Here is a 25,283-nt window from a genome sequence, read left to right on the forward strand (position 1 = left end):
CCCAGTTCCCTCTGGAAAAGGTTAATAAAACAACATTTTCCATAGTGTTTTTATATACGTATATATATTTCAACATTTGTAAAAATAGTTCCATATAAAAATCCATTGGTATATATTTAATAATAAATTAACTGTTCAATATTTATTCGAAGGTCAATCAATGTAATTACATTTATTTCATTTAACCAGTGGTTCAAATTGTTTTTAAATTAGTATCTTATGATATAATAATTTATACTTGAGAACAAAAGGTTTGTGTAATTTACTATACCTTAGTATTTGTAATGTATTTGTAAAAAAGATTTACAGAAATAACACAAAAATGATACAATTACCACAAATCTTAAAAAAATAAAAGTCAATTAAAGATTAACTACTGTTGATTATAAATGAATACACTGGTTAAAAATTATATTTATAATAAATACATATGGGTTGTGTCTGAACACATGGAACTACAAAAGGTAAAAATAATATCCTTGTGTTTCATTTGTTTTCTTTATAAACCCATCTTTTAAGACCTACTTAATCAAGCTATTCTACAAAATAAATATTTTTTTACAAACATTTACAATATTTGGAATAAATGTTACATGATGTTACAAATGATAAGTTCAAGTGTCTAGGTTTTCTACTGGTTTCAGAGTTTACTCTTTCAAAAATCTTATCTCAAACAACAACAAGATAATTTATGAAAAATTATTTATTAAAATAGACGTTCGTTTATTTTTCCAACTAAGTTTATGTGGAATCTAGAATAGGTTTATACTCTAACATTTTTTACAAAGAACAAAATATGCATAATACCATATGTTTTGTAAAAACATATCAATCTGAGGAAATTCAATTTAAAGGTGGAGGGAGTACCTTTGCTTTGTAACTATCCAAGTAGAATTAGGTAAGGAATGGTCGTACAGTTTTCTTCTGAATACTGTAAAAAAACCCTTAATTAGAAATAATTAAGTCTTCTGAAAACCTTAATGCAAGGATTCATTTTAGAGAAAATATTTTCCGAGTTCAGATGTTTTATAAGTATTTTCTCTAGGATTTTATTTGCAATAGTTTCAGTTGGTGCTTTACACTAAAACATTGTTTTTTCGATCCCGGATCAGCTCCTTGTAGTGTCCATAGACCACCAGAACATAGTACAAATACAAAGCTGAAACATGAGAACAAAAGTTTTAAAAATAGTTAACTTTTTCAAATTTTTTTAAAACAGTTATTTATTACAGTTACACTATCATTAATAAAATTTGTGATCTCTCAGATCCCTGTAATGACCGTACAACATCAAAATGAAGAATAAATACATTGAATTTTAGAATAGATGAATAAAATAGATGAATTTTTCATTGCTTATTAATCTTTTCTATAACAATTTATTTTTAGGTAATATTTGTCATTGGTGGAGTTTGTAGTCAGTGGAAAAAACTTTAGCCAGTGTTATACTGTAATTGTAAATTGATTAAGAATCATTTACTGTATTAATCAGATTACACAAGTTCAAATATATATATATATATATGTGTGTGTGTGTGCGTGTGCGCGTGCGTGCGTGCGTGTGTGTGTGTAGCTTAAAATTATATAATACGCACAAGAAATAGACTTTGTGGAAAGTTGGTGGCCATTCATGTATATAAATATATATATATATACTAGCTGTTACCCGCGGCTTCGCACACAATCTTTAGAAAAGTCCTTATATTACTTAGTAAAAGCAATTATGTGCGATTAGCCACGGGTAACAGCTAGTTCGTCAATATATTCGTAGTATTTTATAACGAAAACTCTTGATTTTCAATAAAATACCAATTACAAACAGATACCCACGGCTTCGCACGCGATTTCCTGCAGAAAAATTGGGACATAGGAGGCATATTATTCTTTTGAACGTCCTTATTACCCTTCTGAGATAAATAGTCACTGAAAGATACTCCAAGCTCATGAACTATTTAAGATTTAAATTTTAAAACATTCTCAATATGCACTTGTGAAATAATTGGAAATTTTCATATATATATTGTGAATTAAGAAAAACTAAGATACAAATTAATTGTTACAAGAGAATTGATCAGTGTTAATTCAAAGCAGAAGATTTATTCATAACCAAGTTACCTCGTCTTGGTCTGCATAGATTGTATCACAAGCCAAAGTTTAATGAAGTTAATCCTAAAAGTTGTTAATAAACATATTAATATATATTATAAATATAATATTAATTATTAAATATAGCTTCAAATCCGGAAACATTTTGCTCCTTCATCATCTGCTTATCTGGTTTGAATATAGCTTGAAATAGCAGTCTAGTTGACATACCTCAGAATCTGTGTTCTTGGACTCACCCTTAACATTACCACCACCAACTAATGCCAAATCATTGTTGGTGGTAATCAATTTCATGACCTGGCAGAGATGTCAATTGACGGAGATTACATCCTTCTGTAATAATTCCAGATCTACATATGTTGGATTGGTTATTGTGTGTTTTTAAGACTACATTTACCCCCAGTGGCGGTCAGAATTTCTCTGGCCACAATTTCAGACAGGCTAGTTGAGACCAGTCATGCCTGGCCTGGCACCACTACTGTAAAGCGCTGAGGACTAACTATTCTACAAAGTGCTGTTCAGGACACTAGTTTTGATCCTGGAATTCAGTAAAAGTAGGGCTATCCACAGAATCCGGATCTAAACCAGCTACTTCAGATTAGGAGTTTGTATCATGGCATTGTTCTTGAATAACAAAAGACATTGCAATCCTTAGGGAGGTACTTTCCTTGTTCATTGTACGAGGGCTGTTCAGAAAGTAACCTCCGGTCGATTGAAAAAAATACACCAAGTTAAGTAAAAATATTTTAATATATACATCTTACAACTACATCTTTGCACTATTTTTCGACATAGTCTCCATCACGATTGAGGCACTTATCGTATCTCTTCACAAGCTTTGAAATTCCTTCTGCATAAAAATCACCCGCCTGTGCCTTGAGCCAGCCTGTGACCGCATCTTTGAGCTCTTCGTCGTCATCAAACCGCTGGGACCCGAGCCATTTCTTCATATGCATGAAGAGGTGATAGTCGCTTGGCGCCAGATCTGGGCTGTAAGGTGGATGGTTGAAAACGTCCCACTTGAAGGACTTAAGAAGGGCTGTTGTTCTGCAAGCAGAGTGAGGACGGGCGTTATCGTGCAAAAAAACGATACCGGAAGTCAGCATACCACGGCGTTTGTTCTGTATAGCCCGTCGTAATGTTTTTTAGTGTTTCACAGTACACGTCTTGATTAATGGTCGTCCCACGTTCCATGAATTCAACCAACAACACCCCTTTGGCATCCCAAAACACCGTTGCCATCAGTTTTCTGGCAGAAAAATCTTGCCGGGCTTTTTTTGGTTTGGTAGGCGAATCTGAATGTGCCCACATCTTTGATTGTTCTTTTGTCTCAGGGTTTACGTACTTAATCCAGGTTTCGTCACCGGTCACGATTCTGTTTAACAATGGTTCTCCTTCGTCCGCATAACGTGACAGAAAGTCTAATGCAGAGGCCATTCTTTGAGTTTTGTGGTGGTCGGTAAGAATTTTGGGCACCCATCGTGCACATAACTTACGGTAACCCAATCTTGCTGTCACTATCTCGTACAAAAGAGTCTTAGAAATCTGTGGAAAATCAGTAGACAACTCCGCCATTGTGAAACGTCGATTTTCACGAACTTTTGCATCAACTGTCTGAACGAGTTCGTCAGTCACCAAGGATGGTCTACCACTCCTCTCTTCATCATGAACGTTTTCTCGTCCACTTTTAAATAAACGTACCCATTCACAGACAACTCCTTCACTCATAACTTGTGGTCCGTACACGGCACAAAGCTCACGATGAATAGCTGCTGCAGAGTATCCTTTGGCTGTAAAAAACCGTATAACAGCACGCACTTCACATTTGGCGGTATTTTCTATTGCAGCACACATTTCAAACTGCCACAAAAACTAAACTAGCGCAGGTACGATGTTCACTCGACTACAGCTTGATGCCGACTGACCTGCTTAGTGCGTGAATGCACAGATGGCGCGCTACTCCCCTCCACTACCCGCACTGTGACCAACCGGAGGTTACTTTCTGAACAGCCCTCGTAAGTCACCCTGACTCAGTCAGACCATCCTATAGGACCCAAGCCCTAGATCAGGGTCTACTTAAAAATTTAAATTACAGTACAAACTTGCCTATCTGGATTAATTGAAACAAAAATGACCCGAATAATAAATAATATGGATAAACCAAGAATAGAGTAAAAATACAATACATTATTACAGAATTTATTCGTTATAAATATAACTGTAAAAGTTCAACATAGTTCATTTTATAGAGATTAATTTTAGGACAAGAAAATTAAATAACAAATTAACAGAAATATAATTTTATTCAGTAACAAAATTTAGTCACTTTCGTTTAACTTTTGCAACAACCCTTCTGGAAAGTATGATCATGCTTCAAGGTCATCATTTCTGCTGGATTGTCTCTAAAAATAATCCATCAGCTGTCTATATGTGTTGTAGCATCAGAATAAGTCATGGTATATTTATGATGAAAATCCTTCATTATCAAAAATTTTTTACTGTCTGGCCTCTGTTACCCAAGAAGAAAAAGCTGCTGATACAATTCCTATCTCGGTCTAAAGCCAATCATTTATATCTTCCAAATTTACAATTATCAACCTCTCTCGGCTTACTACATTGTTTATTTGTTATCACATTGTACGCTTTATTTCAGATGCTGAACATGTGTTAAAAAAATTAGAATCAAAATTAAACAAAAATTCCTAATTCTTATAAAACTTGACACACTCTACTCTGTAAAATCGGTCTGGACAACACGGAGATCTGGCCAAAGAAGGTCCAGATAAACAAGATTGCACTGTTTGTGTATTCATTTACAATTCACTGCACCACACGAGTGTGACTGGTGCTTGGATGGGTGACCGCTGAGCGATCCTGTCCTTGCAAGCAGCCCGCCTTCCTAGCCATTGGTGGTGGTTCAGAAGTCATCTTTAAGCCGTTGGTCCCCAGGTTAAGCGTTAGAGAGGGCTTCTGAGCCTGGTGAAATAGACATTTTTTACTGTACTTTACTTTGATTTTCACCACATGACTTCATGTTAATATTATGGTTCTGGGCTAGACTTTCGGGTCATCAAAAAACTATTTATCTGCACTGTTTGAGGCATCCATCATTAACATATATTGACCACATATTTAGTTAGTTTTTTACCATTAATAATCTTTTTAAATACATAAAATGTTTAGTTTTGATTATAAATAGTAAAATATAGTTTTATAGCAAAATACTTACGATAGAAAAGGAATACTACAAGATTGGCACGATTGTAAAAGTTCATTATCAGAAGCTTTGCACCACAATCCAACAACAACGTCAGTAAGTAAAGGATCATCCAGAGTCGAACATACTGAAGTTTCCTCTGCCAAAATACATACTATTTAATATGAGTCATTGTTAAAACTAACTTAAAACTGAAATTATTGAAAAGAGTAGGTTTACACTCAACACAATGTCAGCTTTTTCAAGCAACCTTTACAATCTGATCATTACCTGAGTGATTCATATCCTACATTAAACCATAGATGACTGTTTCCCTAGTCACTGAACTATTAACCTTTATTAACGATCTGTCAACAAGAAATAGTTGACAACTATTAGATAAATTAAATCAACATGTTAATCTACACAGGGTTATTCACTATTTGACATATTTTGTCTTAAGTTATTTATAATTAACACAAATAATTTTCAGAAAGTGTGTGTGGGGCAAAAATTACCCTTGGAAGTTACAGTATCTCACATTTGAGCAAAAATACAATATTTTTGTCACCGTGCCCAAATAGCAGAGCGCTGCAAGTGGTTTTCAGAGTCTGATGATAGAACGAGGAATGGTAGGGTAGCAACTTTGGGAGACTGTACCTCCCTGAGATGATATTTAAATTCATGTTTATATTAAGAAAAGTACTTTGCCATTAGAATAAACCTAAATTCCCTGCTATTGATTGAACTCTGTATATCTAACTCTCACTACAGTATATACAACCCATATTCCATCCAACTCAAATCGGAACTGTTTCAATCTCATCAGCAAGAGTACCATTGTGCCAAAACCACCACCAGTATTGGTTTTTGCAGAAAAGTATTTTTTAGAAATCGAATATCTTAAATTTTTTCATAAGTAATTGTAATAACAGCTTTTCTTAAATTAGGTTCTATTATGATTCTGCCAAAGCAAAGTGTAACTTGTTCTAAGTTATATTTTTGACTTTCAAAAAAATTTAATGTTACATAGCTTGTAGATGTTAATAAATAGATAATTTATAATATTATACATTCATAATTCTTAACAAAAGCACATATTTTAAACAAACTTTCTGGAGAGCAACTCATCTTTGCGAACATGAAACTCACATTTTCTCATCTTAACCATTAAATTCGAACACACAATTACCTTTTCATTTGTCTTACTAACCAAGCACATCCAATTCATTTAGCCATTCTTATTGATATTTTGTTGTACTTGTAAATAATTGTATACTGTATGATTACTTACAAGAATGTATGAACACACCAATTGTCATTGTAAGTAGTATTTTTATATGTCTTCGTTCTAGTCTTGGTTGACTTTTTAACATTATTATTTGTCTGTTTTGGGAAGTGTTATACTGGATTTTGTTTGTGAATTATTATGGAAATAAAAAAATAAAGTTAAAACTTTAATACCTTCATTTAGAAACTGAACAATAAAACCCCATATTGGTTCTTCTCTCCATGCACCTAACGAGAAAATAGAGGGTGTACCATCAAATATTTGAACTAATACAACCATAGCAGCGAGTTCCTTGTTACATACTACAAGGAAAATGAAATTAATATCAATGGTAATAATTTACTACTCGAGGATGATTGCCTCAGCTTCCTTGACATGACACTGCAGAGTACAAGTGGCTGCAGCTTTGATCAGGGGAGTATTAAAAAGAAAACAAGAGGCTTGTCTATGGTTTAATTGTAAATATCGAAAAATAAGATGTATTTTCTTCTTTTAACTGAGCAATTAAAAATTACATGATTCTACATTGGTTAATTTTAATTTGCTGGATGAAATACATTTGAATAAACAGCATTATTCAGGAAGGGAAAACATGCCATGAACGTTGTTAAGATGGAATGTTATTAATATGTCCTATCGTCATGCTCTTGTAAGGCAAGTTTCAAACTTACTTGATTTGAAGTCAGACTGATCTAGCATAGTAAAGGATTGGCAGTTGTACTTCATTAAATTTAACTTACTACAATGAGGTAAAAACTTGACCCCACACAGCATCTTTAAATCACAAAGAAACTGAAAAATTGTTATAGGTACCGGTCAAGTTTACTGAAAAAATTAATAGTTCCTATGAACACAGTCTGCCTTAGAACAACCAAAACCATGCCAGAATGGATTGTTAGCCAAGAAAACAAGTTCTACTCAGATTGCTTCAAACTCTTGTAACTTCAAAAATGAATGGTATTGACTGGCGAGGTTACATACATGGAATACTGCTATTGGAATGATGGAGTAAATTTGAGGTGAAATAAAGAAATGGGTTTAAACATCAATCGAAATTCACTGAACTCACAGTAAATTTCAGTCCTCTTCAATGAATCAACTACTGTATAAGACCTCATGGCAGTCTTCTTCATCTCATGTGTTGCTAATTCTATCCATTATGTATGACAATTTGGCTGAACTTACAGTAATTTCTTGTGGCTTATGTCATTAAGGAAGAGGTTAATTGAACTGTGTTTTTTAAACAATAAATCCAAAGATTAAATTTGCCAATTACAGCCAACTTAAATAAGGTGATAAACAATCTGAATAGGATAATGCTTATTATCAAATCAAGCATCAAATGGTTTCTTAAAGTAAGAATGAATAAGATTCTTATTTTAAAATTATTATGTTATAAAGTGGTAGGAGTTGAAAATGTTTGCAAAAAATTCAAGCTCAATGAAAAACTATTTGCTTTCGAGATTTTATTGAGGAAAGTTTATGAATAACGTAGATCAAAATTAGTCCCTTGCTAAATTCATGAAGTTTATGCCTTACTTCATGGAATAGATAGCCAATATATTTGCATAGCACTACTTAGAAATAATGCTTGTACATGTACTGTTTATTGGTGCATACACAACACAACATGTTTTTATTCAAACTAAATATTGCATGAAGCCCTTATTGCAATATTTATAAATGCAATATACCAATAAATGCTTAAGTATAATTATAATATTTAGTAATAAATATGAATATTAAAAGGTTTACTTTTATGCATTTCTACATTAACACACAAGTACAATTTTTCCAAGTTAAATAATGCTGCTATATAAAGTTGTACAAGACGTGACATACATTTTCATACAAGTTAAATTAATAATGTTCTATCATATCAATTCAGACTTTCTTGAATCCTGTTTATATGCATTTAATAAAAATAATAATTTTAGATTTATATAGTAAATAAATATACTTGTAAAATAAAACTAAAACTCGTTACTGACCCTGTAAACTCCAATCAGCAAGATCACAGAAGAAAGCAGGGAAGCCAATGAGCACCCAATTAGTGTCCATATGAACATTCTTGCTACTAAAGAACAGAAATAGATCAAATTAACAAACAAATAAATATAATAATGTTAAATTTATGTAGTTTATTGAAATTAAACCCTTCTTAATAGATTAATGAGAAAATATACCTTCATTATTTTGCAACAACAATAATCAAAATTTAAAGTCAGACCATTAATTCTATTTTCTAGATACATCATCACAGTTTTTAAAGAGCACAACTAAATTTTTTAGGACAGAGTAAAATTATTTTAAATGATTTTAAAATAAATCTGCATTTTTATACATCAAAATTAAAAGGATCAATAAAAGTAGTAAGCTTTACAAAACTTACCAACCATCATAGGGGTATAGTCAAGGGGGAGAGCATGATAGTAAAAACTTCATAAATAAGACCCAAAATAGAATCAAAGAGAACGGAATCAGGATAAACAATTTATACTTCATCAATCAAGCCAATCAGCTAATTTGTTCTTTAAATAAAACACAATCAAGGATGTTTGATTGTGTTGTTTCATTGTCCATATATATTTACCTCTAATAAGGACGTTTAAAATTACTATGGTATCGGTTCCGTACCATCTGAGGGGTATGTTATGGTCACTGGAAGATACCTGCATTTCAGTATATTTTTCTGCAGCATCTCATCGTTTCTGAGGTAACACATGATTTTTAAAAGTTCAATCTCAACACTCAATTTTGTAACATTGCTTCAATAGGAATTCTGAGTAATGTAGTTTACAAAACTTTCCACAGCAACAATATATTTTATAGTGATTTGGAAAATAAAAATCCACACTCAATCCTATCCCCTTTGCTCTATGAAGGTCTTTTTAGTCCTTCCTAGAGCAAAAGATCTGATATCACCGTAATCACAACAAAGAACCTTTCTGAGGTAACACATGATTTTTAAAAGTTCAATCTCAACACTCAATTTTGTGACATTGCTTCAATAGGAATTCTGAGTAATGTTGTTTACAAAACTTTCCACAGCAACAATATATTTTATAGTGATTTGGAAAATAAAAATCCACACTCAATCCTATCCCCTTTGCTCTATGAATGTCTTTTTAGTCCTTCCTAGAGCAAAAGATCTGATATCACCATAATCACAACACAGAACCTTTAATAATAAATAACATTAATCTTAAACACTACATAAATGGCCTACTCTACATATTAATAAAGAGTTCAACATTGGAGTAAGACTGCAGTTGTCTGTAATTTAGAGGTAACAGGTTCAATTCCGTGGAGGTAGATCAAAATTAGCTTATGGGTAATCCTTAAAAAAGTTTAGTGTAATTAATTAAAATGCCTTTGGCATAGTAAGACTCCCTTCCAAAAAGGTTAATCTTTCAAACAAAAGATAATTGCATTCAAAAATAAATTTGTTTTGAAATCACCTGAATAATTGAAGGCGGTTGCTTTAATTTTTAATTTGTAGTTTTTTGTGTAAACAGATTCAATAATATCTAAGTTAAACTCAAATGAGGTCTCTGGATGCTCTTCTAATTGTGTGATTGTCTCCAAGCCTCCCCACATGATCAGCGCTGACAGAGAAGCACCAAACTGTAAGAGCAAACAAAGCAATGAATGTCAAGTAATAATTTCATTTAGCCTAAACTACGATAAAAAATATAGTGCTGTTACTTAATATTTTGTATAACAGTTATAAAAACAACTTCTTTGTCTTTGGAGATGGAAGACTCCTGAAAAAATTCATGAGACTTGCTTCATACACTGCAAATCCAGAAACTCCTTCAGATAGTCCTCTTTCTGGTATGTTTTCTCTTTATGCCAGACATTCAGCAGTTTTTTTTTCAGATTGAAAGATCAGCTGATCCTTAGAATGAAGATGCCAACCTCTCTCATTAACATGCCACAGATATACTATCAGTTGGTACTACATCAGTTATGTAAGATGTACAAATCTGCCAAAGAATTTGCTTCTAAAATAAAGTAACAGATTAATGATCAACAATTCCCCAGCATTGCTCACCCAGCCAAATGCAATACCAGACAGAATCATTCTGGAGAGGTACAAATTTTAAAAAAATTGAAAGTTGTTAAAGAATCCAATACCTATGTGTTGAGTGAGGATGAAATGTATGTTAGTCAAAATTCTAGTGCCAGTGTACGGATGGGGGTGAATCCTGGACTGCAATAATCTTCAGGCCAGTGATGTCTCTTGAAATTCTCTATTCATTATTAATACTAAATTTAAACTGAATAATAGCATATTAGTGCTCATAGTTAATCCCATATTTACAACTTTTTGTGCCTATAAAAATACAATGTATATTTAGTGTCTTATTCTTTTTGTTATTCCTCATGGCATAATTGTCATAAATGATTGTGGAACTTAGAGGCAGTGGCACTTTGGTATTATCTGGAGGCCATTATGTTTGGAACAGTTTTTCTTACCAGGAACCTAAAAAAACTACATTATTAGAAAAACTAGACTTTATTTGACTTACTGTGAAAATTGCATGTTATTAATATGACTGGTTCTTGTTTTCTGCCTCTCGTAAAAAAAATCAATATTGGCGAGAAGTAGGCTACACTGTTCTTATCTACTTCTTGTTAGTTTATGATATAAGGTATAGATTAGTTCTCATAAATGTGTTACTAGTAGTACCAGAGTTAAAAATAACTTTTACGATCACTCATGTGACCTGGAGCTTGAATTTGTATACTATTTCAAGGGATGTTTCTCTTTTTTCACCAGAAGTAAGATTGACTTTAAACAATTACCAAATGATTTGTTGCAATGGGTGTTTGTGCTACTTGTGTGTACCGTGATTCTTATGTATAACTAAAAAGTTGTAGAAAGGTTAGAACCAATATTTTAAAACTAAAAAACCTTCCCATTATATGTGATCCTCAAGGCAAAATAAAATATGCTCTATGAAAGGGATAAGTTTATACTACAATCTACAATAAATTAATTTAATGATTTAACTAAAGCCGAACTAAAGTAGAGAGGATTTGGGTATTAACATACTCTGTCATTTTCATAGCACACTAAGAATTGACTGGTTTTACTGATAAATATCTCAGCTTCAAGATGGTGTCTAGAAGTGATCAGTTTCTTTAGAAATTTTTATCCCTTCATCACCTTGACAGAATCAGCAATACACGGTTTTTTATGTAAACTTTTGATCTCACCAGCCTCATGGAACGTGGAAGTACACAGACTTCTTCATCTGCAACCTAGTTTGGTTTAGACACTGGCTTGACATATTCAGTTCAATATTAACAATACAATTGGCCTTATAGTATTGCACTTTGATAATTTAAAAAAAACTGTGCTCTAGTTTTTAACTATACCACTAAAAGAGCAAGGTTTCACTTGTAAGAAAATTGTACACAATAGGAGACTACTAATAAAGTTGTCCGATATAAGAGTTCAAATGTTCAGTGAAATAAGACCAGGAGAATGGGCACCTAAGTTGAAACATTTGGAATTCGAGAAGCACCCAACTAATTGGAGACAAGCATTGATGACAGACTTCAGCATCCAGTCACTCACTATAGAAGTTGTATCATTGTTATATGGCTCTTCAGACAGCAAAAGTGATAGTATGATGATAATATCAATGGCTTGTAGAGAATTTATCCATTATAAAAATGTCAGCTTTTCACATAAAGTATACAATCAGTTTTGGTATAGGAATCTTTCATTTTATAAAACTTTCTATTAAAATAAGCATTCCTACACTAACTAAAAAGTGTTTGTTAAATATTGGAAATTTAAAAAATATCAGGTAGGGCAATCACAAAAGTGTCTAGTAAATCAAAACCCTTTTTCAATATATTTTAACGGAATAGTAATAAACAATACATATTAATCTTAAATAGACTTTATCAATTACTGTTTATAATTATTTAAACTAAACAATCATTTATGAATTTTCTATTTACACTACATTATGTTTTCTTTAGGTAGCTAAATTTACTAAAACAATCTAGATATTATCAATTTCCAATAAACTATTTTGGAATACAGTATTTTAGGCTTAAAACACTTTTAAGGTGCAGGAATTAATTAACTAACTTTATACTTGTTATAAAAGAGGATTGTCTGTTTTGTAATGTTTTTATGCTTGATCGTACTGTGGCTGTTGCAGTTGGAAAAACTTTGATGATCATTCCAAGATAAATATGCAGTGTTTAGGGTCATACTCACAAAGAAAAAACTACTGAAGATTAAGATATGAATTGTTAATGTATGTATATGAAAGATAACTAGAAGGAATGACATGTTTACATTTATAACAAGTTAAAGTACACCACGCCATGTGTTGTGTTACAGGCTTCACTAAGGTTGCTTGCAAAATTTAAAAACTATAGCTCATTTCATTCTTAAATTTCCAGTGGATTGATATATAGTCAATCATACGCAACAAATTTATTACATCCCTCAGCAGGCAAAAGAGACATTTTGTCAGCCTACAAAGTTCCACGGTAACCAAATTCCATGGCTGGGCGTGTATCACCATAAAACCTTTCTTGTCTCTGTAGATTCATGCAAAATGTAAAGTTTACATGTGATATATTTCTGGAATTATCTTTCTACACATTTTCTTCACAGTTTTCTTCTTTAAGTAAAGTTTCATAACAGTTTTCAAATACCTTAATAAAAGTTTCAGTGGGCTAGGGAGGGTACTACGTTACGTTGTTTACAAAACTATTTATTCTTTTATTCTTTCATTGACAATTGGTTATCCAAAGACTTATGTAAAAATGTTCACCAACGCTCAGCAAAATCCCATAACATGCATCATCACGTGTTGCCTAAATTTGCTTGAATTTAATTTGATTAGAAATGTAATTTTCTCAAGGCATAAATCATTAAAAAAACATGATGTTTCCTGAAATCATCATTTACATACATATGTGAAAATTCAAATTCTTATCTCCAACTATTTTTCTTTTTCAGTGAACACTGCCAAAATTCCTACCTCTAATATCTACAACTCCTATTAAATTATTCAAATTTGTTAAAAATTAAAAAGTTTAAACCTATTAATTTGTTCTTTGTGTTTAAATAAATATCAAAATCATTAATAAAAAAACATAAATTTTCCCAATAAAAAATATGCCTTTATTTTCTCCCATATGATTTGATTCTATGCCTTTTTTTAGAAATAATCCAATTATAGCAAAATACAAGTTGGTAATGCAAGAAACAAAATAAAACACAAAACAATTAACCAATAAAAAATTTACACATCTACTGGTTTTATATTGAATAAAAAATTAATTTCTTAAATAAATTAGTGTTTTAAAAAATTTTTTTACAACAAAGAGTTGTATCACCCGTATAGGCAGTTCCTGTGTGGCAGTGATGATTTTGTCATTGACATAAATCAGGTAGGTAAAGAATTTAACTGAGAATGTATTCTTGAAGGACTCCAAAACTCTTTTTTCTATAGAACTGGAAACATGATTAGAGATTTCAATGTCTTGGGTTCTTTGACTTGGAAATGAACTAAGGCATATGCGAGGCAAGCCACGAATACCATGGGACTTGAGTATTTAAAACAGTGTATTGTGGTCAACATAATCAAACATTTTGGATAAGTTGAAAAACTTAATCCAATTCCCAACTTTGATATGAGCCATTTTTGAAGGATTTGATTTATTATTAATTATGCCCCAAATAGTTTTAGAAATGTTTTTAGAAGCCATAATCATTTTTGAGACATCAAATACTTTTTACTGCTTGGATTAACTTTTCATAAATTGTTTTATATTTTCAGAAAAATGTTTTTAAATTGTCATCTTGAGTTTGTCTATAAATGTCAGAGTAAAACTTAAGTTTTTCTCTCGAGATAGAATTCCTTTAGTGATTCACTTATCGTTTTCTTTTTTGTTAAACATTGATAGTTCTTTTTTGACAACATAGAACTAAATAAAAATTGATATAGCGGTTAAAGATTAACATTTATGATCTTGTTTAACAGAATTCGATCAAACCAACATAATTTGGTTACACTTATAAATGTAGTTAATCAGGAAAAATATATAAAATTGTCTTTTTTAAGAAAAAAGACATGTTAACCTGTAGTGTGCCCCTACAGAACTGTTATATTAAATTGGAAATACATTGAGCTTTGTTTTATGTTGCATTTTATCACACAGTTGATGTTTATTTATGTAAGTAAAACATTAAAAGAAATCAAAACTCTAGTGTACTTTGTTTAGAAAATGAAACTTACCATACTGAACCATCCAATTACTTTTGCACCTGTAGAGAGTGAACACCCACAACAGCAGGACACCATTGTTACTGGAAAACCAAATTACATCATAAAATAAGATGGGGAACTGAGGTAGTAGTATTTTGTATTGGGTCTCATCTCTGTCATTCATCATTTACATGTTCTTCTTAAGATTCACATTTGATAACCCAATACACACGCTAATAGCCTACTTTACAAGTTTAAATGAATGTCTGCATATAGACCTTGATGTATATTTTTTGTGTAGTTTTTTACATAACCACTGTTACTTTCAAAATTTTAAACAGGAAAGGATATTTTACCAAAATAAAATTCAACTAATTAAATTGCAATGAAATTCTGAGTGCTTCAAGTAAAACAAAGTTTCAAAATAAAATTATTAAGAGACACTATTTTCTAAACATTTTATAAAATCATATCTTATTAAATATCAAGAACAAATTCAAAACAAAACAAAATTATATACTTAAACTTATTCGAGAATTAATATTTTTAATTATCTTCAAAAACAAATTTTTTCATCATCACAAGGACACCACGTCAGCGTCCTATTTAAAACTGTCCAACACTACAACTATAAATTCCTAAACACAATATCTTCTTAAATTCAAAATAATAAACTCAGAACAATGCAAAGTATCAACTATTATTTTATCACCAAGAACTATCCCAAAGAAATACAGTTAATTCCAACAGAATCAAATTTTCAAATCCAGTTTGTTACAAACTCAACCTGTACCACTTTTGTTTCTTTTTTTGTCAAAAGAATTATTCAACTTTGTAGTATTTTCCTCAAAATATATCAATATGTATTTAATAATCCGTAATATCCAACACAGATCTGGTTAATAAATAAATATATTTGCCCTCTTAATTTCACAGCATTCTTTTTTTAATTTGGTTGTAATTAGTAACTTAATAATAACTCTTTCTTCAAAATTAAATTTCTTGTGAAATTTGTTATAATAAAGACTTATTGATTGTATTTATAGTCAACTGTTTTATTATTTGTGCACGAAAAAGGCTTAACAAACTTTGAAATACAGGAATAGCTGTGTCTGGCCCAACTCAATTCAATTGCTGTCACCACCGGCCCAGTATCTGTGGAATTTCAAGTTAAAACTTACCCAATAATTAGTACTACCTAATTTGTCCCAATTATTTTAGTCAAAAAAAGGAGTGACACTGGTCAAGTTTTAAGTAAATCCAAACTATGATAGTTATTTTCATTATCTATTGCACAGTTCAAGTTTGTACTGTCATATTCAAATGTATGTCAATGCCCTAAATAAAAGTAGTTGCAACAATAATATTTAAAACATCATGTTTTGTATATTTTTACATTTGAGCATAAAGAGTTTTTTTTAATATATTTGTAATTTTTAAATGCAATTTTTTAAAGTAATACCTATACTTTGTACAATTTAAAAACAGGAGTTACAAAATTCAATTCAATTCAGGAGGTGGGTGCATAGGCTATAATTCCGAGCACCTTAGACGAGCTGCGTCATCTCGGAAATGTACAATTAGGAGTTGAATAATCATAGAGCAGTTATATGATCGGTATGAATTTGTACAGAAGTATTGGTGGGGGGGGGAAGGGAAGGTCAAGGCACAAGTAGTCCCTTGTGAACTTAGTGCGCTGATGCCCCAGAGGCTTGCCACAAGAGACCAATTATACTTATTTAATTGGTCGCTGTGCCACGCCATAGACGGAGAGAATCACTCAACGCTCGGTGAATATACACTATAGTATTCATGGTACCCAAACCGTAATCAGAAATATTGCCCCTTAGTACCTGTATAATTGGTCTCTGTACCATGCTATAGACAGAGAGAATCACTCTCAACACTCCGTGAATACACTATAGTATTTATGGTACCCAAACCGTAATCAGAAATGTTGCCCCTTAGTACTTGTATAATTGGTCTCTGTACCATGCTATAGACGGAGAGAATCACTCTCAACACTCCGTGAATACACTATAGTATTCATGGTACCCAAACCATAATCAGATATGTTGCCCCTTAGTAGGACCTGTATAATTGGTCTCTGTACCATGCTGTAGACAGAGAGAATCACTCTCAACACTCCGTGAATACACTATAGTATTCATGGTACCCAAACCGTAATCAGATATGTTGCCCCTTAGTAGGACCTGTATAATTGGTCTCTGTACCATGCTATAGACGGAGAAAATCACTCTCAACACTCCGTGAATACACTATAGTATTCATGGTACCCAAACCATAATCAGATATGTTGCCCCTTAGTAGGACCTGTATAATTGGTCTCTGTACCATGCTATAAACGGAGAGAATCACTCTCAACACTCCGTGAATACACTATAGTATTCATGGTACCCAAACCGTAATCAGAAATGTTGCCCCTTAGTACTTGTATAATTGGTCTCTGTACCATGCTATGGACGGAGAGAATCACTCTCAACACTCCGTGAATACACTATAGTATTCATGGTACCCAAACCGTAATCAGAAATGTTGCCCCTTAGTACCTGTATAATTGGTACCTGTATAATTGGTCTCTGTACCATGCTATAGACGGAGAGAATCACTCTCAACACTCCGTGAATACACTATAGTATTCATGGTACCCAAACCGTAATCAGAAATGTTGCCCCTTAGTACTTGTATAATTGGTCTCTGTACCATGCTATAGACGGAGAGAATCACTCTCAACACTCCGTGAATACACTATAGTATTCATGCTACCCAAACCATAATCAGAAATGTTGCCCCTTAGTACCTGTATAATTGGTCTCTGTACCATGCTATAGACAGAGAGAATCGCTCTCAACACTCCGTGAATACACTATAGTATTCATGGTACCCAAACCGTAATCAGAAATGTTGCTCCCTTAGTACTTGTATAATTGGTCTCTGTACCATGCTAATGGACGGAGAGAATCACTCTCAACACTCCGTGAATACACTATAGTATTCATGGTACCCAAACTGTAATCAGAAATTTTGTCTATTTTGTTGTACTTGTCGGATTACAAGAATTTCCAGTCATATTGCATAAGATAATGCAGAAAGGTTCCTGATGTCAATCAATGATTCAAGGATGATCTCATTATGATGTCTCTGTTGAGGACAATTTATTTCCGTGTCTGGTTCGATGAAACGGTAAAAGGCGTATAAATAAGTGTATGTTTCAATGTCTATGTCTGACTAGAATTTTGAGAGTTTGTTTATAATAAATTTACCAATGGCGAAGCCATTGAATACTCGTATATGAGCAGGCGAAACAAGGAAAATGCTATTTACTATACTACCAATGCTGCCATCCTCAAAACCTGTTTTCTGCAATTGGGTCACGTTTTTACACCACGCCACTGCAGAGTTCCTGACTGTTCTGTAATTTGAAAATAACCTGCCAACACACCTCTTATTTACTTAGTATTTTAAAGTTAATTCAAGGAAATTGTGTAAAGTTTTAATGCTGCTATCTATAAGCAGTTTTAATGCTGCAGTCGAAAATAGTGATGGAATCAGTTCTTGAGTATTTTCGTTACAAATTATAAATTTTTCTTAAAATTTACTGTCCATGGAATGAATTTTTATGGTGTTTAAGAATTCAAGGAATATAGAAGCCACGCGACCCTTTTTGTTTTAGTTGCTGATGTAGTGTCAAATTATATATAAGTACCTATTGCAAAAGGTTTGAGGATAACATTTGTATTTTCCTAATTCTATAATTACGTTGATTTTACTATAAAAATAATTTATTACTTCATATGTAATAAGGCTCTCTTAAAAGCCGAAAAGCTAAATTTTACTTTAAACTAATCTTTGGCCATTTATAATAGGACCAATCTCTTTACGCTCAAATCTTTTTCAAATATACAAAACGTGACGTTTTAAAAATTATTGTTACAATTATTTTTGTTTCGGATATTGACAGCCATTTAGATATCCCAGTACAAGCTTCAGCTGTGCAGAAGATATTGAAAATAACTATTTTAGTATGGATTTACTTTAAAACTTGACCAATGTATTTGCTGCATTTTTATACTAAAATGCCTAAAATAATCTATTGATTGACAACATTAAAATTTAATTTGCGTTAAGATTACTTATAAAAAAACTTTGGTTTTATTTTTTAAATACAAATTCAAAATCAGAGCAGATGGACTCAACAGTTTTGAACTAACGTTTAATTGTGTGTAGTCGACCACAACGAGAACTATACAAGCTATTCAAAATTCATTCTATATTTATTTCATATTAAATTTTGATTATATTCATGATTATATTCAAAACTAACCTATTGCTGGTCGAGATTACATTTACACGCAAGGAGAAGCCAAAAGAGAATAGAACTATCCCGCAATAGAACTATCGAGACGAGTATTGAACAATATTTTTCATAACAATGCCCAAAAACACACGAAATCGTTTAAAATATTTTCTGACATTTGATGTAATAATAATATATATTATTGATGTCAGACAATTACAACGGATTGTATAGCAAAGCACAATTATTAATTTAAAATAAGCTAAAATTTATCACTCACTCATCCCGTCAAAAATACAAAAGAGCATTCAATAAGCTTACACCTGCTCGCCAATTACTTCCCTCCGACACCAGGGTATATTATCTTTCTCCGAAATCATTGGTCTCCTAGTTACGAGGGTGGTTTGATAAGTCAGTGAATTTTTTCCCGCGCAGAAAATACACGAATGTTTGGACACGAAAAACTTTACGCGAGAAGGTGAGGCGACTGCTCACAATCGATCGTAAGCGCAACCGTGTGGCCACTTCAAAAGAGTGCTTAGTTATGTTCAGTCGTAATCCAGACGAGTTTTGGCGTTGTTTTGTTACTGTAGACAAAACATGGATCCAACGCTCCAGGGACGAAGGAACCATCGAAAACAGTGGGTTGATCGTGGACCACGTGTACCAAAGAAGGCCAAGGTGAGTCTGTCAGCCAACAAGGTCACAAGTCACAGCCACAGTTATTTGAGATGCACGGGGTGTCACTTACGTCGATAACCTTGAGAAGGGTAAGAGGATCACGGCGAATATTATTCAGAGCTTTTGGACATATTCGACGTTGGTTTGAAGCAAAAACGACCGCATTTGGCGAAGAAGAAAGAACTGTTCCATAAAGTGCACGTGTACTCGATTGTCTAGTCACGATGGCAAAAATCCATACATAAATTTTGGCCACGAACTGCTACCCCATTCAGCATATTATTCTTCAGATCTAGCTCCCTACGACTATTTCCTGTTTCCAAACCTAAAGAAATGGCTGGGCGGTAGGCGATCTTGGTCGAATGAAGAAGTCATTACTGAAACAAACGCCCATTTTTAGAGCCCTGAGAAAACCTATTATTTTGAGGAAGTAAACAAATTATAAAAACGTGAACTAAATGTATCAAGCTAAAAGTTGCTTATCTTGAAAAATAAAATATTTATTTGCCGAAAAAATTGTTTTATTCAAAAAGTTATTGACTTATCAAACCGGCCTTGTATACGAGTATGTCAGAAACTCGCCACGCTATAAAACGCGTTTGAGGCCCGAATCCGTTCGAGGCGAGCCTTAGATACCTTGATAATTTCTTGAATTTTGAGTCAGTTTGGCACATTATTAAATAATACAACACCGATTGCGAGGGCAAATGCTCGAAGGCTACTGTCATGTGCCGGCCTGAACCGAGATTATTCATGCCTCTATAATGTTGTGACTGTATATGTGTCGGCCTCGTGTTAAGGCACATTTAGACAAGCAAATATGATAGTCAAGTAATTGTTTTTCCATAAGGAAACGTAACACTATTTTATAATTCGTTTTGGTGTTAACAATCAGCTGTTTGAGCATAGGATTATGAAAACAAATAACCAATGTTATTGATTATTCGGGGAAAGAGGCGCTTACATGATGAAAGTAATGTCTGGAAAAGAGAAATTCAGCTGACAGCTATAAGTGAAACGATGACTTTCGCAGAACTGTGCTGTACTGGAAAGTAGCTTATTACCATACACAGTGACGACAAATTATTTTATAAACTCACCTCGATGATGAACAGGAATGCTCTACACTTGACTCGTTGACAGGATGCCTTGTGCTGGCAGCAAGAAGCACTCTAGACTCAGGTACAGGTCGAGGCGCGCCGGCGGGATTTCCGTTGCGTTTTCCTTATGTGACGCGGCATTCATACGAGCGTTCCCGAAATAACCCGAGCACATCCGAGAAATTGCCAGAGCACCTTAAAAGATTGCAACGTGTTTATCTTTCAATAAAACTATTTACTGTATGGTATTGAATGAAATATAAAGTGGGTAAGAGATATCCTATTTTAACAGACGATGTTAGAAGAGTAAGAAGCTCTTTCTAACACTTAACCTGAGGACCAACGGTTTATAGGTGTCGTACCATAGCTCGTGTCGTCTTTGTGAGTGTGGCGGACAAAGCCGCAATATTTACATAGCTCCATTTTGGATGATGATAGTTACATCACAAGATTGTGATGTCGATTTGATTAAGCACAAATTTTTCATCAGTGGCCATAGCTATAATAACGCTAATGTAGAAAGAGCAAAACCAGAAAGTGGTGTCTGTGCACACACAACGGGCTCATGTTGTGAGGGGTGACAAAAAGGACAAGCCATTTATTGTCAACCAGTTAACGTTGAACGATATTATCACTCTGAAGTATCTGAAAAAAATGTATTGTCCATAGAAAAAAGTTAATAGTTGTCAAGGAAACAAAGATGGCGATCATGGTTAAAGATGGCGGTTATTGAACTGAGAAGATAATCCCCATAAGCAATGTTGTTAAGTAGCCTATTCTTATGAACCAGAACCATGAATCCTATTTAGGTAAACGAGCAAATAATAAAGGAAATCTTGGGGACTTGCCTCAACAGCGCATAAACAAGTCACACAACAAACTGTCAGTTTTGAAGGTAATATTTTATAATTATTGATTTTTTAATAATCACAAAAAATTAAAACTATAACTTTTTTACTCAACCAGTTAAATCAATACTCATAAAAAGTAAGGTGGAAAATATGGTTTGTTATTAAATTGTTACGAAAGGTCTTACACACTAATTATTAATATGTGCATTACATTTACATTACAGATCTTGTTTTAGGTTTTGCAGACTTCAAGAGCTTGCTGCAATTTATTCCACATGCATATCATGAATTTTATTCAAACCTCCAAGTACATTAAACAAAAGAGTATGACACCTTGCTTGGAGTTGAGGAAGAGAAGGATGATGCGTAGATTTATGCAACAAATAGTTCTAAAAAGGACAATGAATTTACGAGTATTTCACTTGTAAACACTCGTGTAATAAAAGTGTTTAAGTAACAGCTCAAGTTTATTGCTCTTTTATATTTTAAGTATTTTTTGAATAAAAATGACTTATACATTAAAAGCAGATCGGGCTAACTTAAATACTTCAATGGGCTAATCCAATCTTGTATAAAAGCAGAATGGACTAACATGCGTTATAACATGGACTAATCCCCAATAATAAAAAAATCATGGACTACTTATTTTAATTTTTGTTTTAGGGTAGGCCTATTTATGTAAAATATTTTACCACCAGCTCCTCCTACAACATTTCTACAATTTTTTAGGAATAATGCAAAAAGAATCATCAATACAAAAAGTTAAGAATGGTTTTAACTTTATTTACCCTAAAATATTTCAAATCCCACTTTTTGGGAATAGTCCATTCTGTTGCATCTTGGCCACTCATTTGTAAATGTAACATCAATTATTGCTGGTCTCGAATGTCTCGATTCTGTAGATGTCCGTAATCGTTCGGAGGTATTTTGATAACTTTGGATTAAAAGTCGCCAAAGGCGCCAAGGCTCCAATGAGGAAAACGCCTCGGAAATCCCACCAATGCGCCTTGATTAACTCTGCTCTTAGTAGTAGATTTTCCCTTTTTCCCTATCAAGAAAAACGATAACTAAAATAGATTTTAAAACAGTCTTCAAATTTACAGTAAAAGATAGGTAGAAACTTAGTATTTTCAATTCAATACTTAATATTTGTTAAAAATGTACAGTTAAAAGTAAATTAACAATAGTATTATTTATGTGTTTTTTCTTTATAGACTGAAAAATGTGTTTAATATTTTAGAACCGGGACTGGTAGTAGGCCTACATTACTTCAAAAGTACAGCCCAGCAAAGTCTCATTTAGCATAATTCTTGCCAACTGTTTCAACGGGAGTTTTCGGAGTCAAAGTCTGATCATCTTATGGTTAGGACATTTTCTGTAGAAAGCTAATGGTTACGCCTTAAAGCATTTACATACTATAAATATGAACAAAATTTCAAATAGTGGTTAAATTAATTAAACATGTAGTTGTGCTTTCATAAAAAAGGTCTAAACAGAACAATTGATTACATTTGACCGGCTCTTTCAATTAATACTTCACAACTTTAAGGTCAAAGATTGGAACTTTTGCCACTATACAGACCAGTGGGGCGTAGCCCGGCGAGATTTTCGAAACAAGAATAGGGAATAGGGACTATATTCATCCTAGGGACGGTAAGAATGTCCATGTAACTTTTCAGTTGATTGAATAGTTACGCTTGAAATCAAAACAAACAAACGCACTTTTGCATTTATTATATTATTAGTATGATATTTTATCAATATAATATCTGACAGAAAGCACGACACAAAACTTACGCTTAGTGTTTTTTCGGAATGAAGAATCTATGTGCAATTCGTAAGGGTTGAAAATATGGCCTATGCAATAAAAGCCTATGTATATATATATATATATATATATATATATATATATTGTTGTTGTTGACGGTAGTTGTGTAATGGTGGTTTTTTTTAACAAGTGCCAACATTGTTAGTAGTAAAACGAAATTATAAAAGCACACCTTTAGTTTGCCGATTGTACAATTTAAAATCTTTTTTCATTCGATGTTATTGTTACTCTTCTCGGCAAGTTTCTACCAAAATATCTAACTTTGGTAACAATTCTGCCAAAAAATATAAAAGTAATACATATGAAATATTAAATGTATATCAAAGCCTCTTTTGATATAGTTGACCATCATATAGAAATAGAACGACTACTGATATGTCCGAAGTTATGCAATGATGCGTTTAATTGATTTTATAACTTATAATTTACTGTATGTATTCAGCCAAAGTAGGGAGATGTCGCGCCCTCTTAATTAACATTATACTTAAGATTCGTATACCTTAAACTGTTTTTATTTTTCACAAGAGAGCATTAAGTTTTTTTGAATATCAATTACACGAATAAAATATAAATAAATTATAATAGTCAAACAAGTTTTATTACCAAGTAAATGTTGAGCTTATATTCGACTAATCTCGAGAGCTTTATGCAAATTGTAAATACATATCCATCCTACCGACAACGTCCAAATTTTATCCTAAATAGTAGTAAACTTAAAGCTGTTATTAGTTCAAGAGACAGTTAAACTATGTAGGACCAAAGTAGAGAATTGAACTTTAATAAATGTTTAGAATTTAGTTTATGGTGTCTATAACTATGACGTGGAATTTTAAACACATTGACGTTATTAAAAAACTAATACAATGATAAATCGATAAATAGGGAAGTATTAAGACACTGTCTGGCCGAAAACTATCTTTTACAACTCTCTCTCGGCCCGAGATCGCAAGAACATAAGCAACAAAATTCCGAAAAAAAGAAAATCCCGAGAAAACTACTCCATATCTCAGCCTTGACTCAAAAATACTATCTTAAGAAACCCTGACAGACCGTGGTCAACAACGTCAAAAGCCTTATTTACCTCAGAAAAAAATCAAATTGTGCTCATTTTGACTTAACGGGAGCCAAAACTTTTCAAAGAAGTAAAGACGCAACGGAAATTGTGGAGAGATTGTGATGAAACCAAAACTGAGATGGATATTATTGATTTCAAGAAAAAAGTACAGTATAAGTTTACTTTAATGCAGTAATGCAAATTATATTGTACGTTATGTGGGAATATACAATTTTCTAAAATACTATTTTTTAAATGTCAATAATCGATATTAGTCTGAAGCTATCAAGATTAAAATTTCTATTTTAAAAACAAAGAGATAGCTTTAATAATATTCAAATCTGTTGTAAAACACCCTGAGTTACATGAAGTCAAGATACAGAATAGCTCATATCATATTCTTTGACGAGTAATGAAAATAAGTACTAATACAAATCAGTTGTAATACTCCTTTTAGGAGAAGTGCATGCATCCATAGATTCAAAGCTAAGAATCATTCGTAGCTAAGAATGATATTAGCAATGGGAAATGTTATGTCCTTGGATTGGTACGAATTGAACGGTGGTAAGACTGTTTAAATGATGTAGATTTAAATGCACCAGAGAT

At 32.7% G+C, this 25,283-nt stretch overlaps 1 protein-coding gene across 1 annotated transcript; it reads right to left on the reverse strand.

The window, feature by feature from the left end:
- Nucleotides 1-42: 42 nt before the first annotated feature.
- Nucleotides 43-21,082, reverse strand: LOC124354665. The gene is made up of 6 exons (XM_046805296.1): nucleotides 20,945-21,082; nucleotides 14,876-14,946; nucleotides 10,055-10,220; nucleotides 8,585-8,670; nucleotides 5,336-5,462; nucleotides 43-1,159 (listed from the first exon to the last, which is right to left on the reverse strand). The coding sequence occupies exons 2-6, from the start codon at nucleotides 14,939-14,941 to the stop codon at nucleotides 1,077-1,079; spliced, it is 528 nt and encodes a 175-aa protein (XP_046661252.1). The 5' UTR covers nucleotides 14,942-14,946; nucleotides 20,945-21,082; the 3' UTR covers nucleotides 43-1,076.
- Between the last annotated feature and the right edge of the window lie 4,201 nt (nucleotides 21,083-25,283).

This window comes from Homalodisca vitripennis, chromosome 2 (genome assembly GCF_021130785.1).
Source record: "Homalodisca vitripennis isolate AUS2020 chromosome 2, UT_GWSS_2.1, whole genome shotgun sequence".
Classification (NCBI taxonomy): domain Eukaryota; kingdom Metazoa; phylum Arthropoda; class Insecta; order Hemiptera; family Cicadellidae; genus Homalodisca; species Homalodisca vitripennis.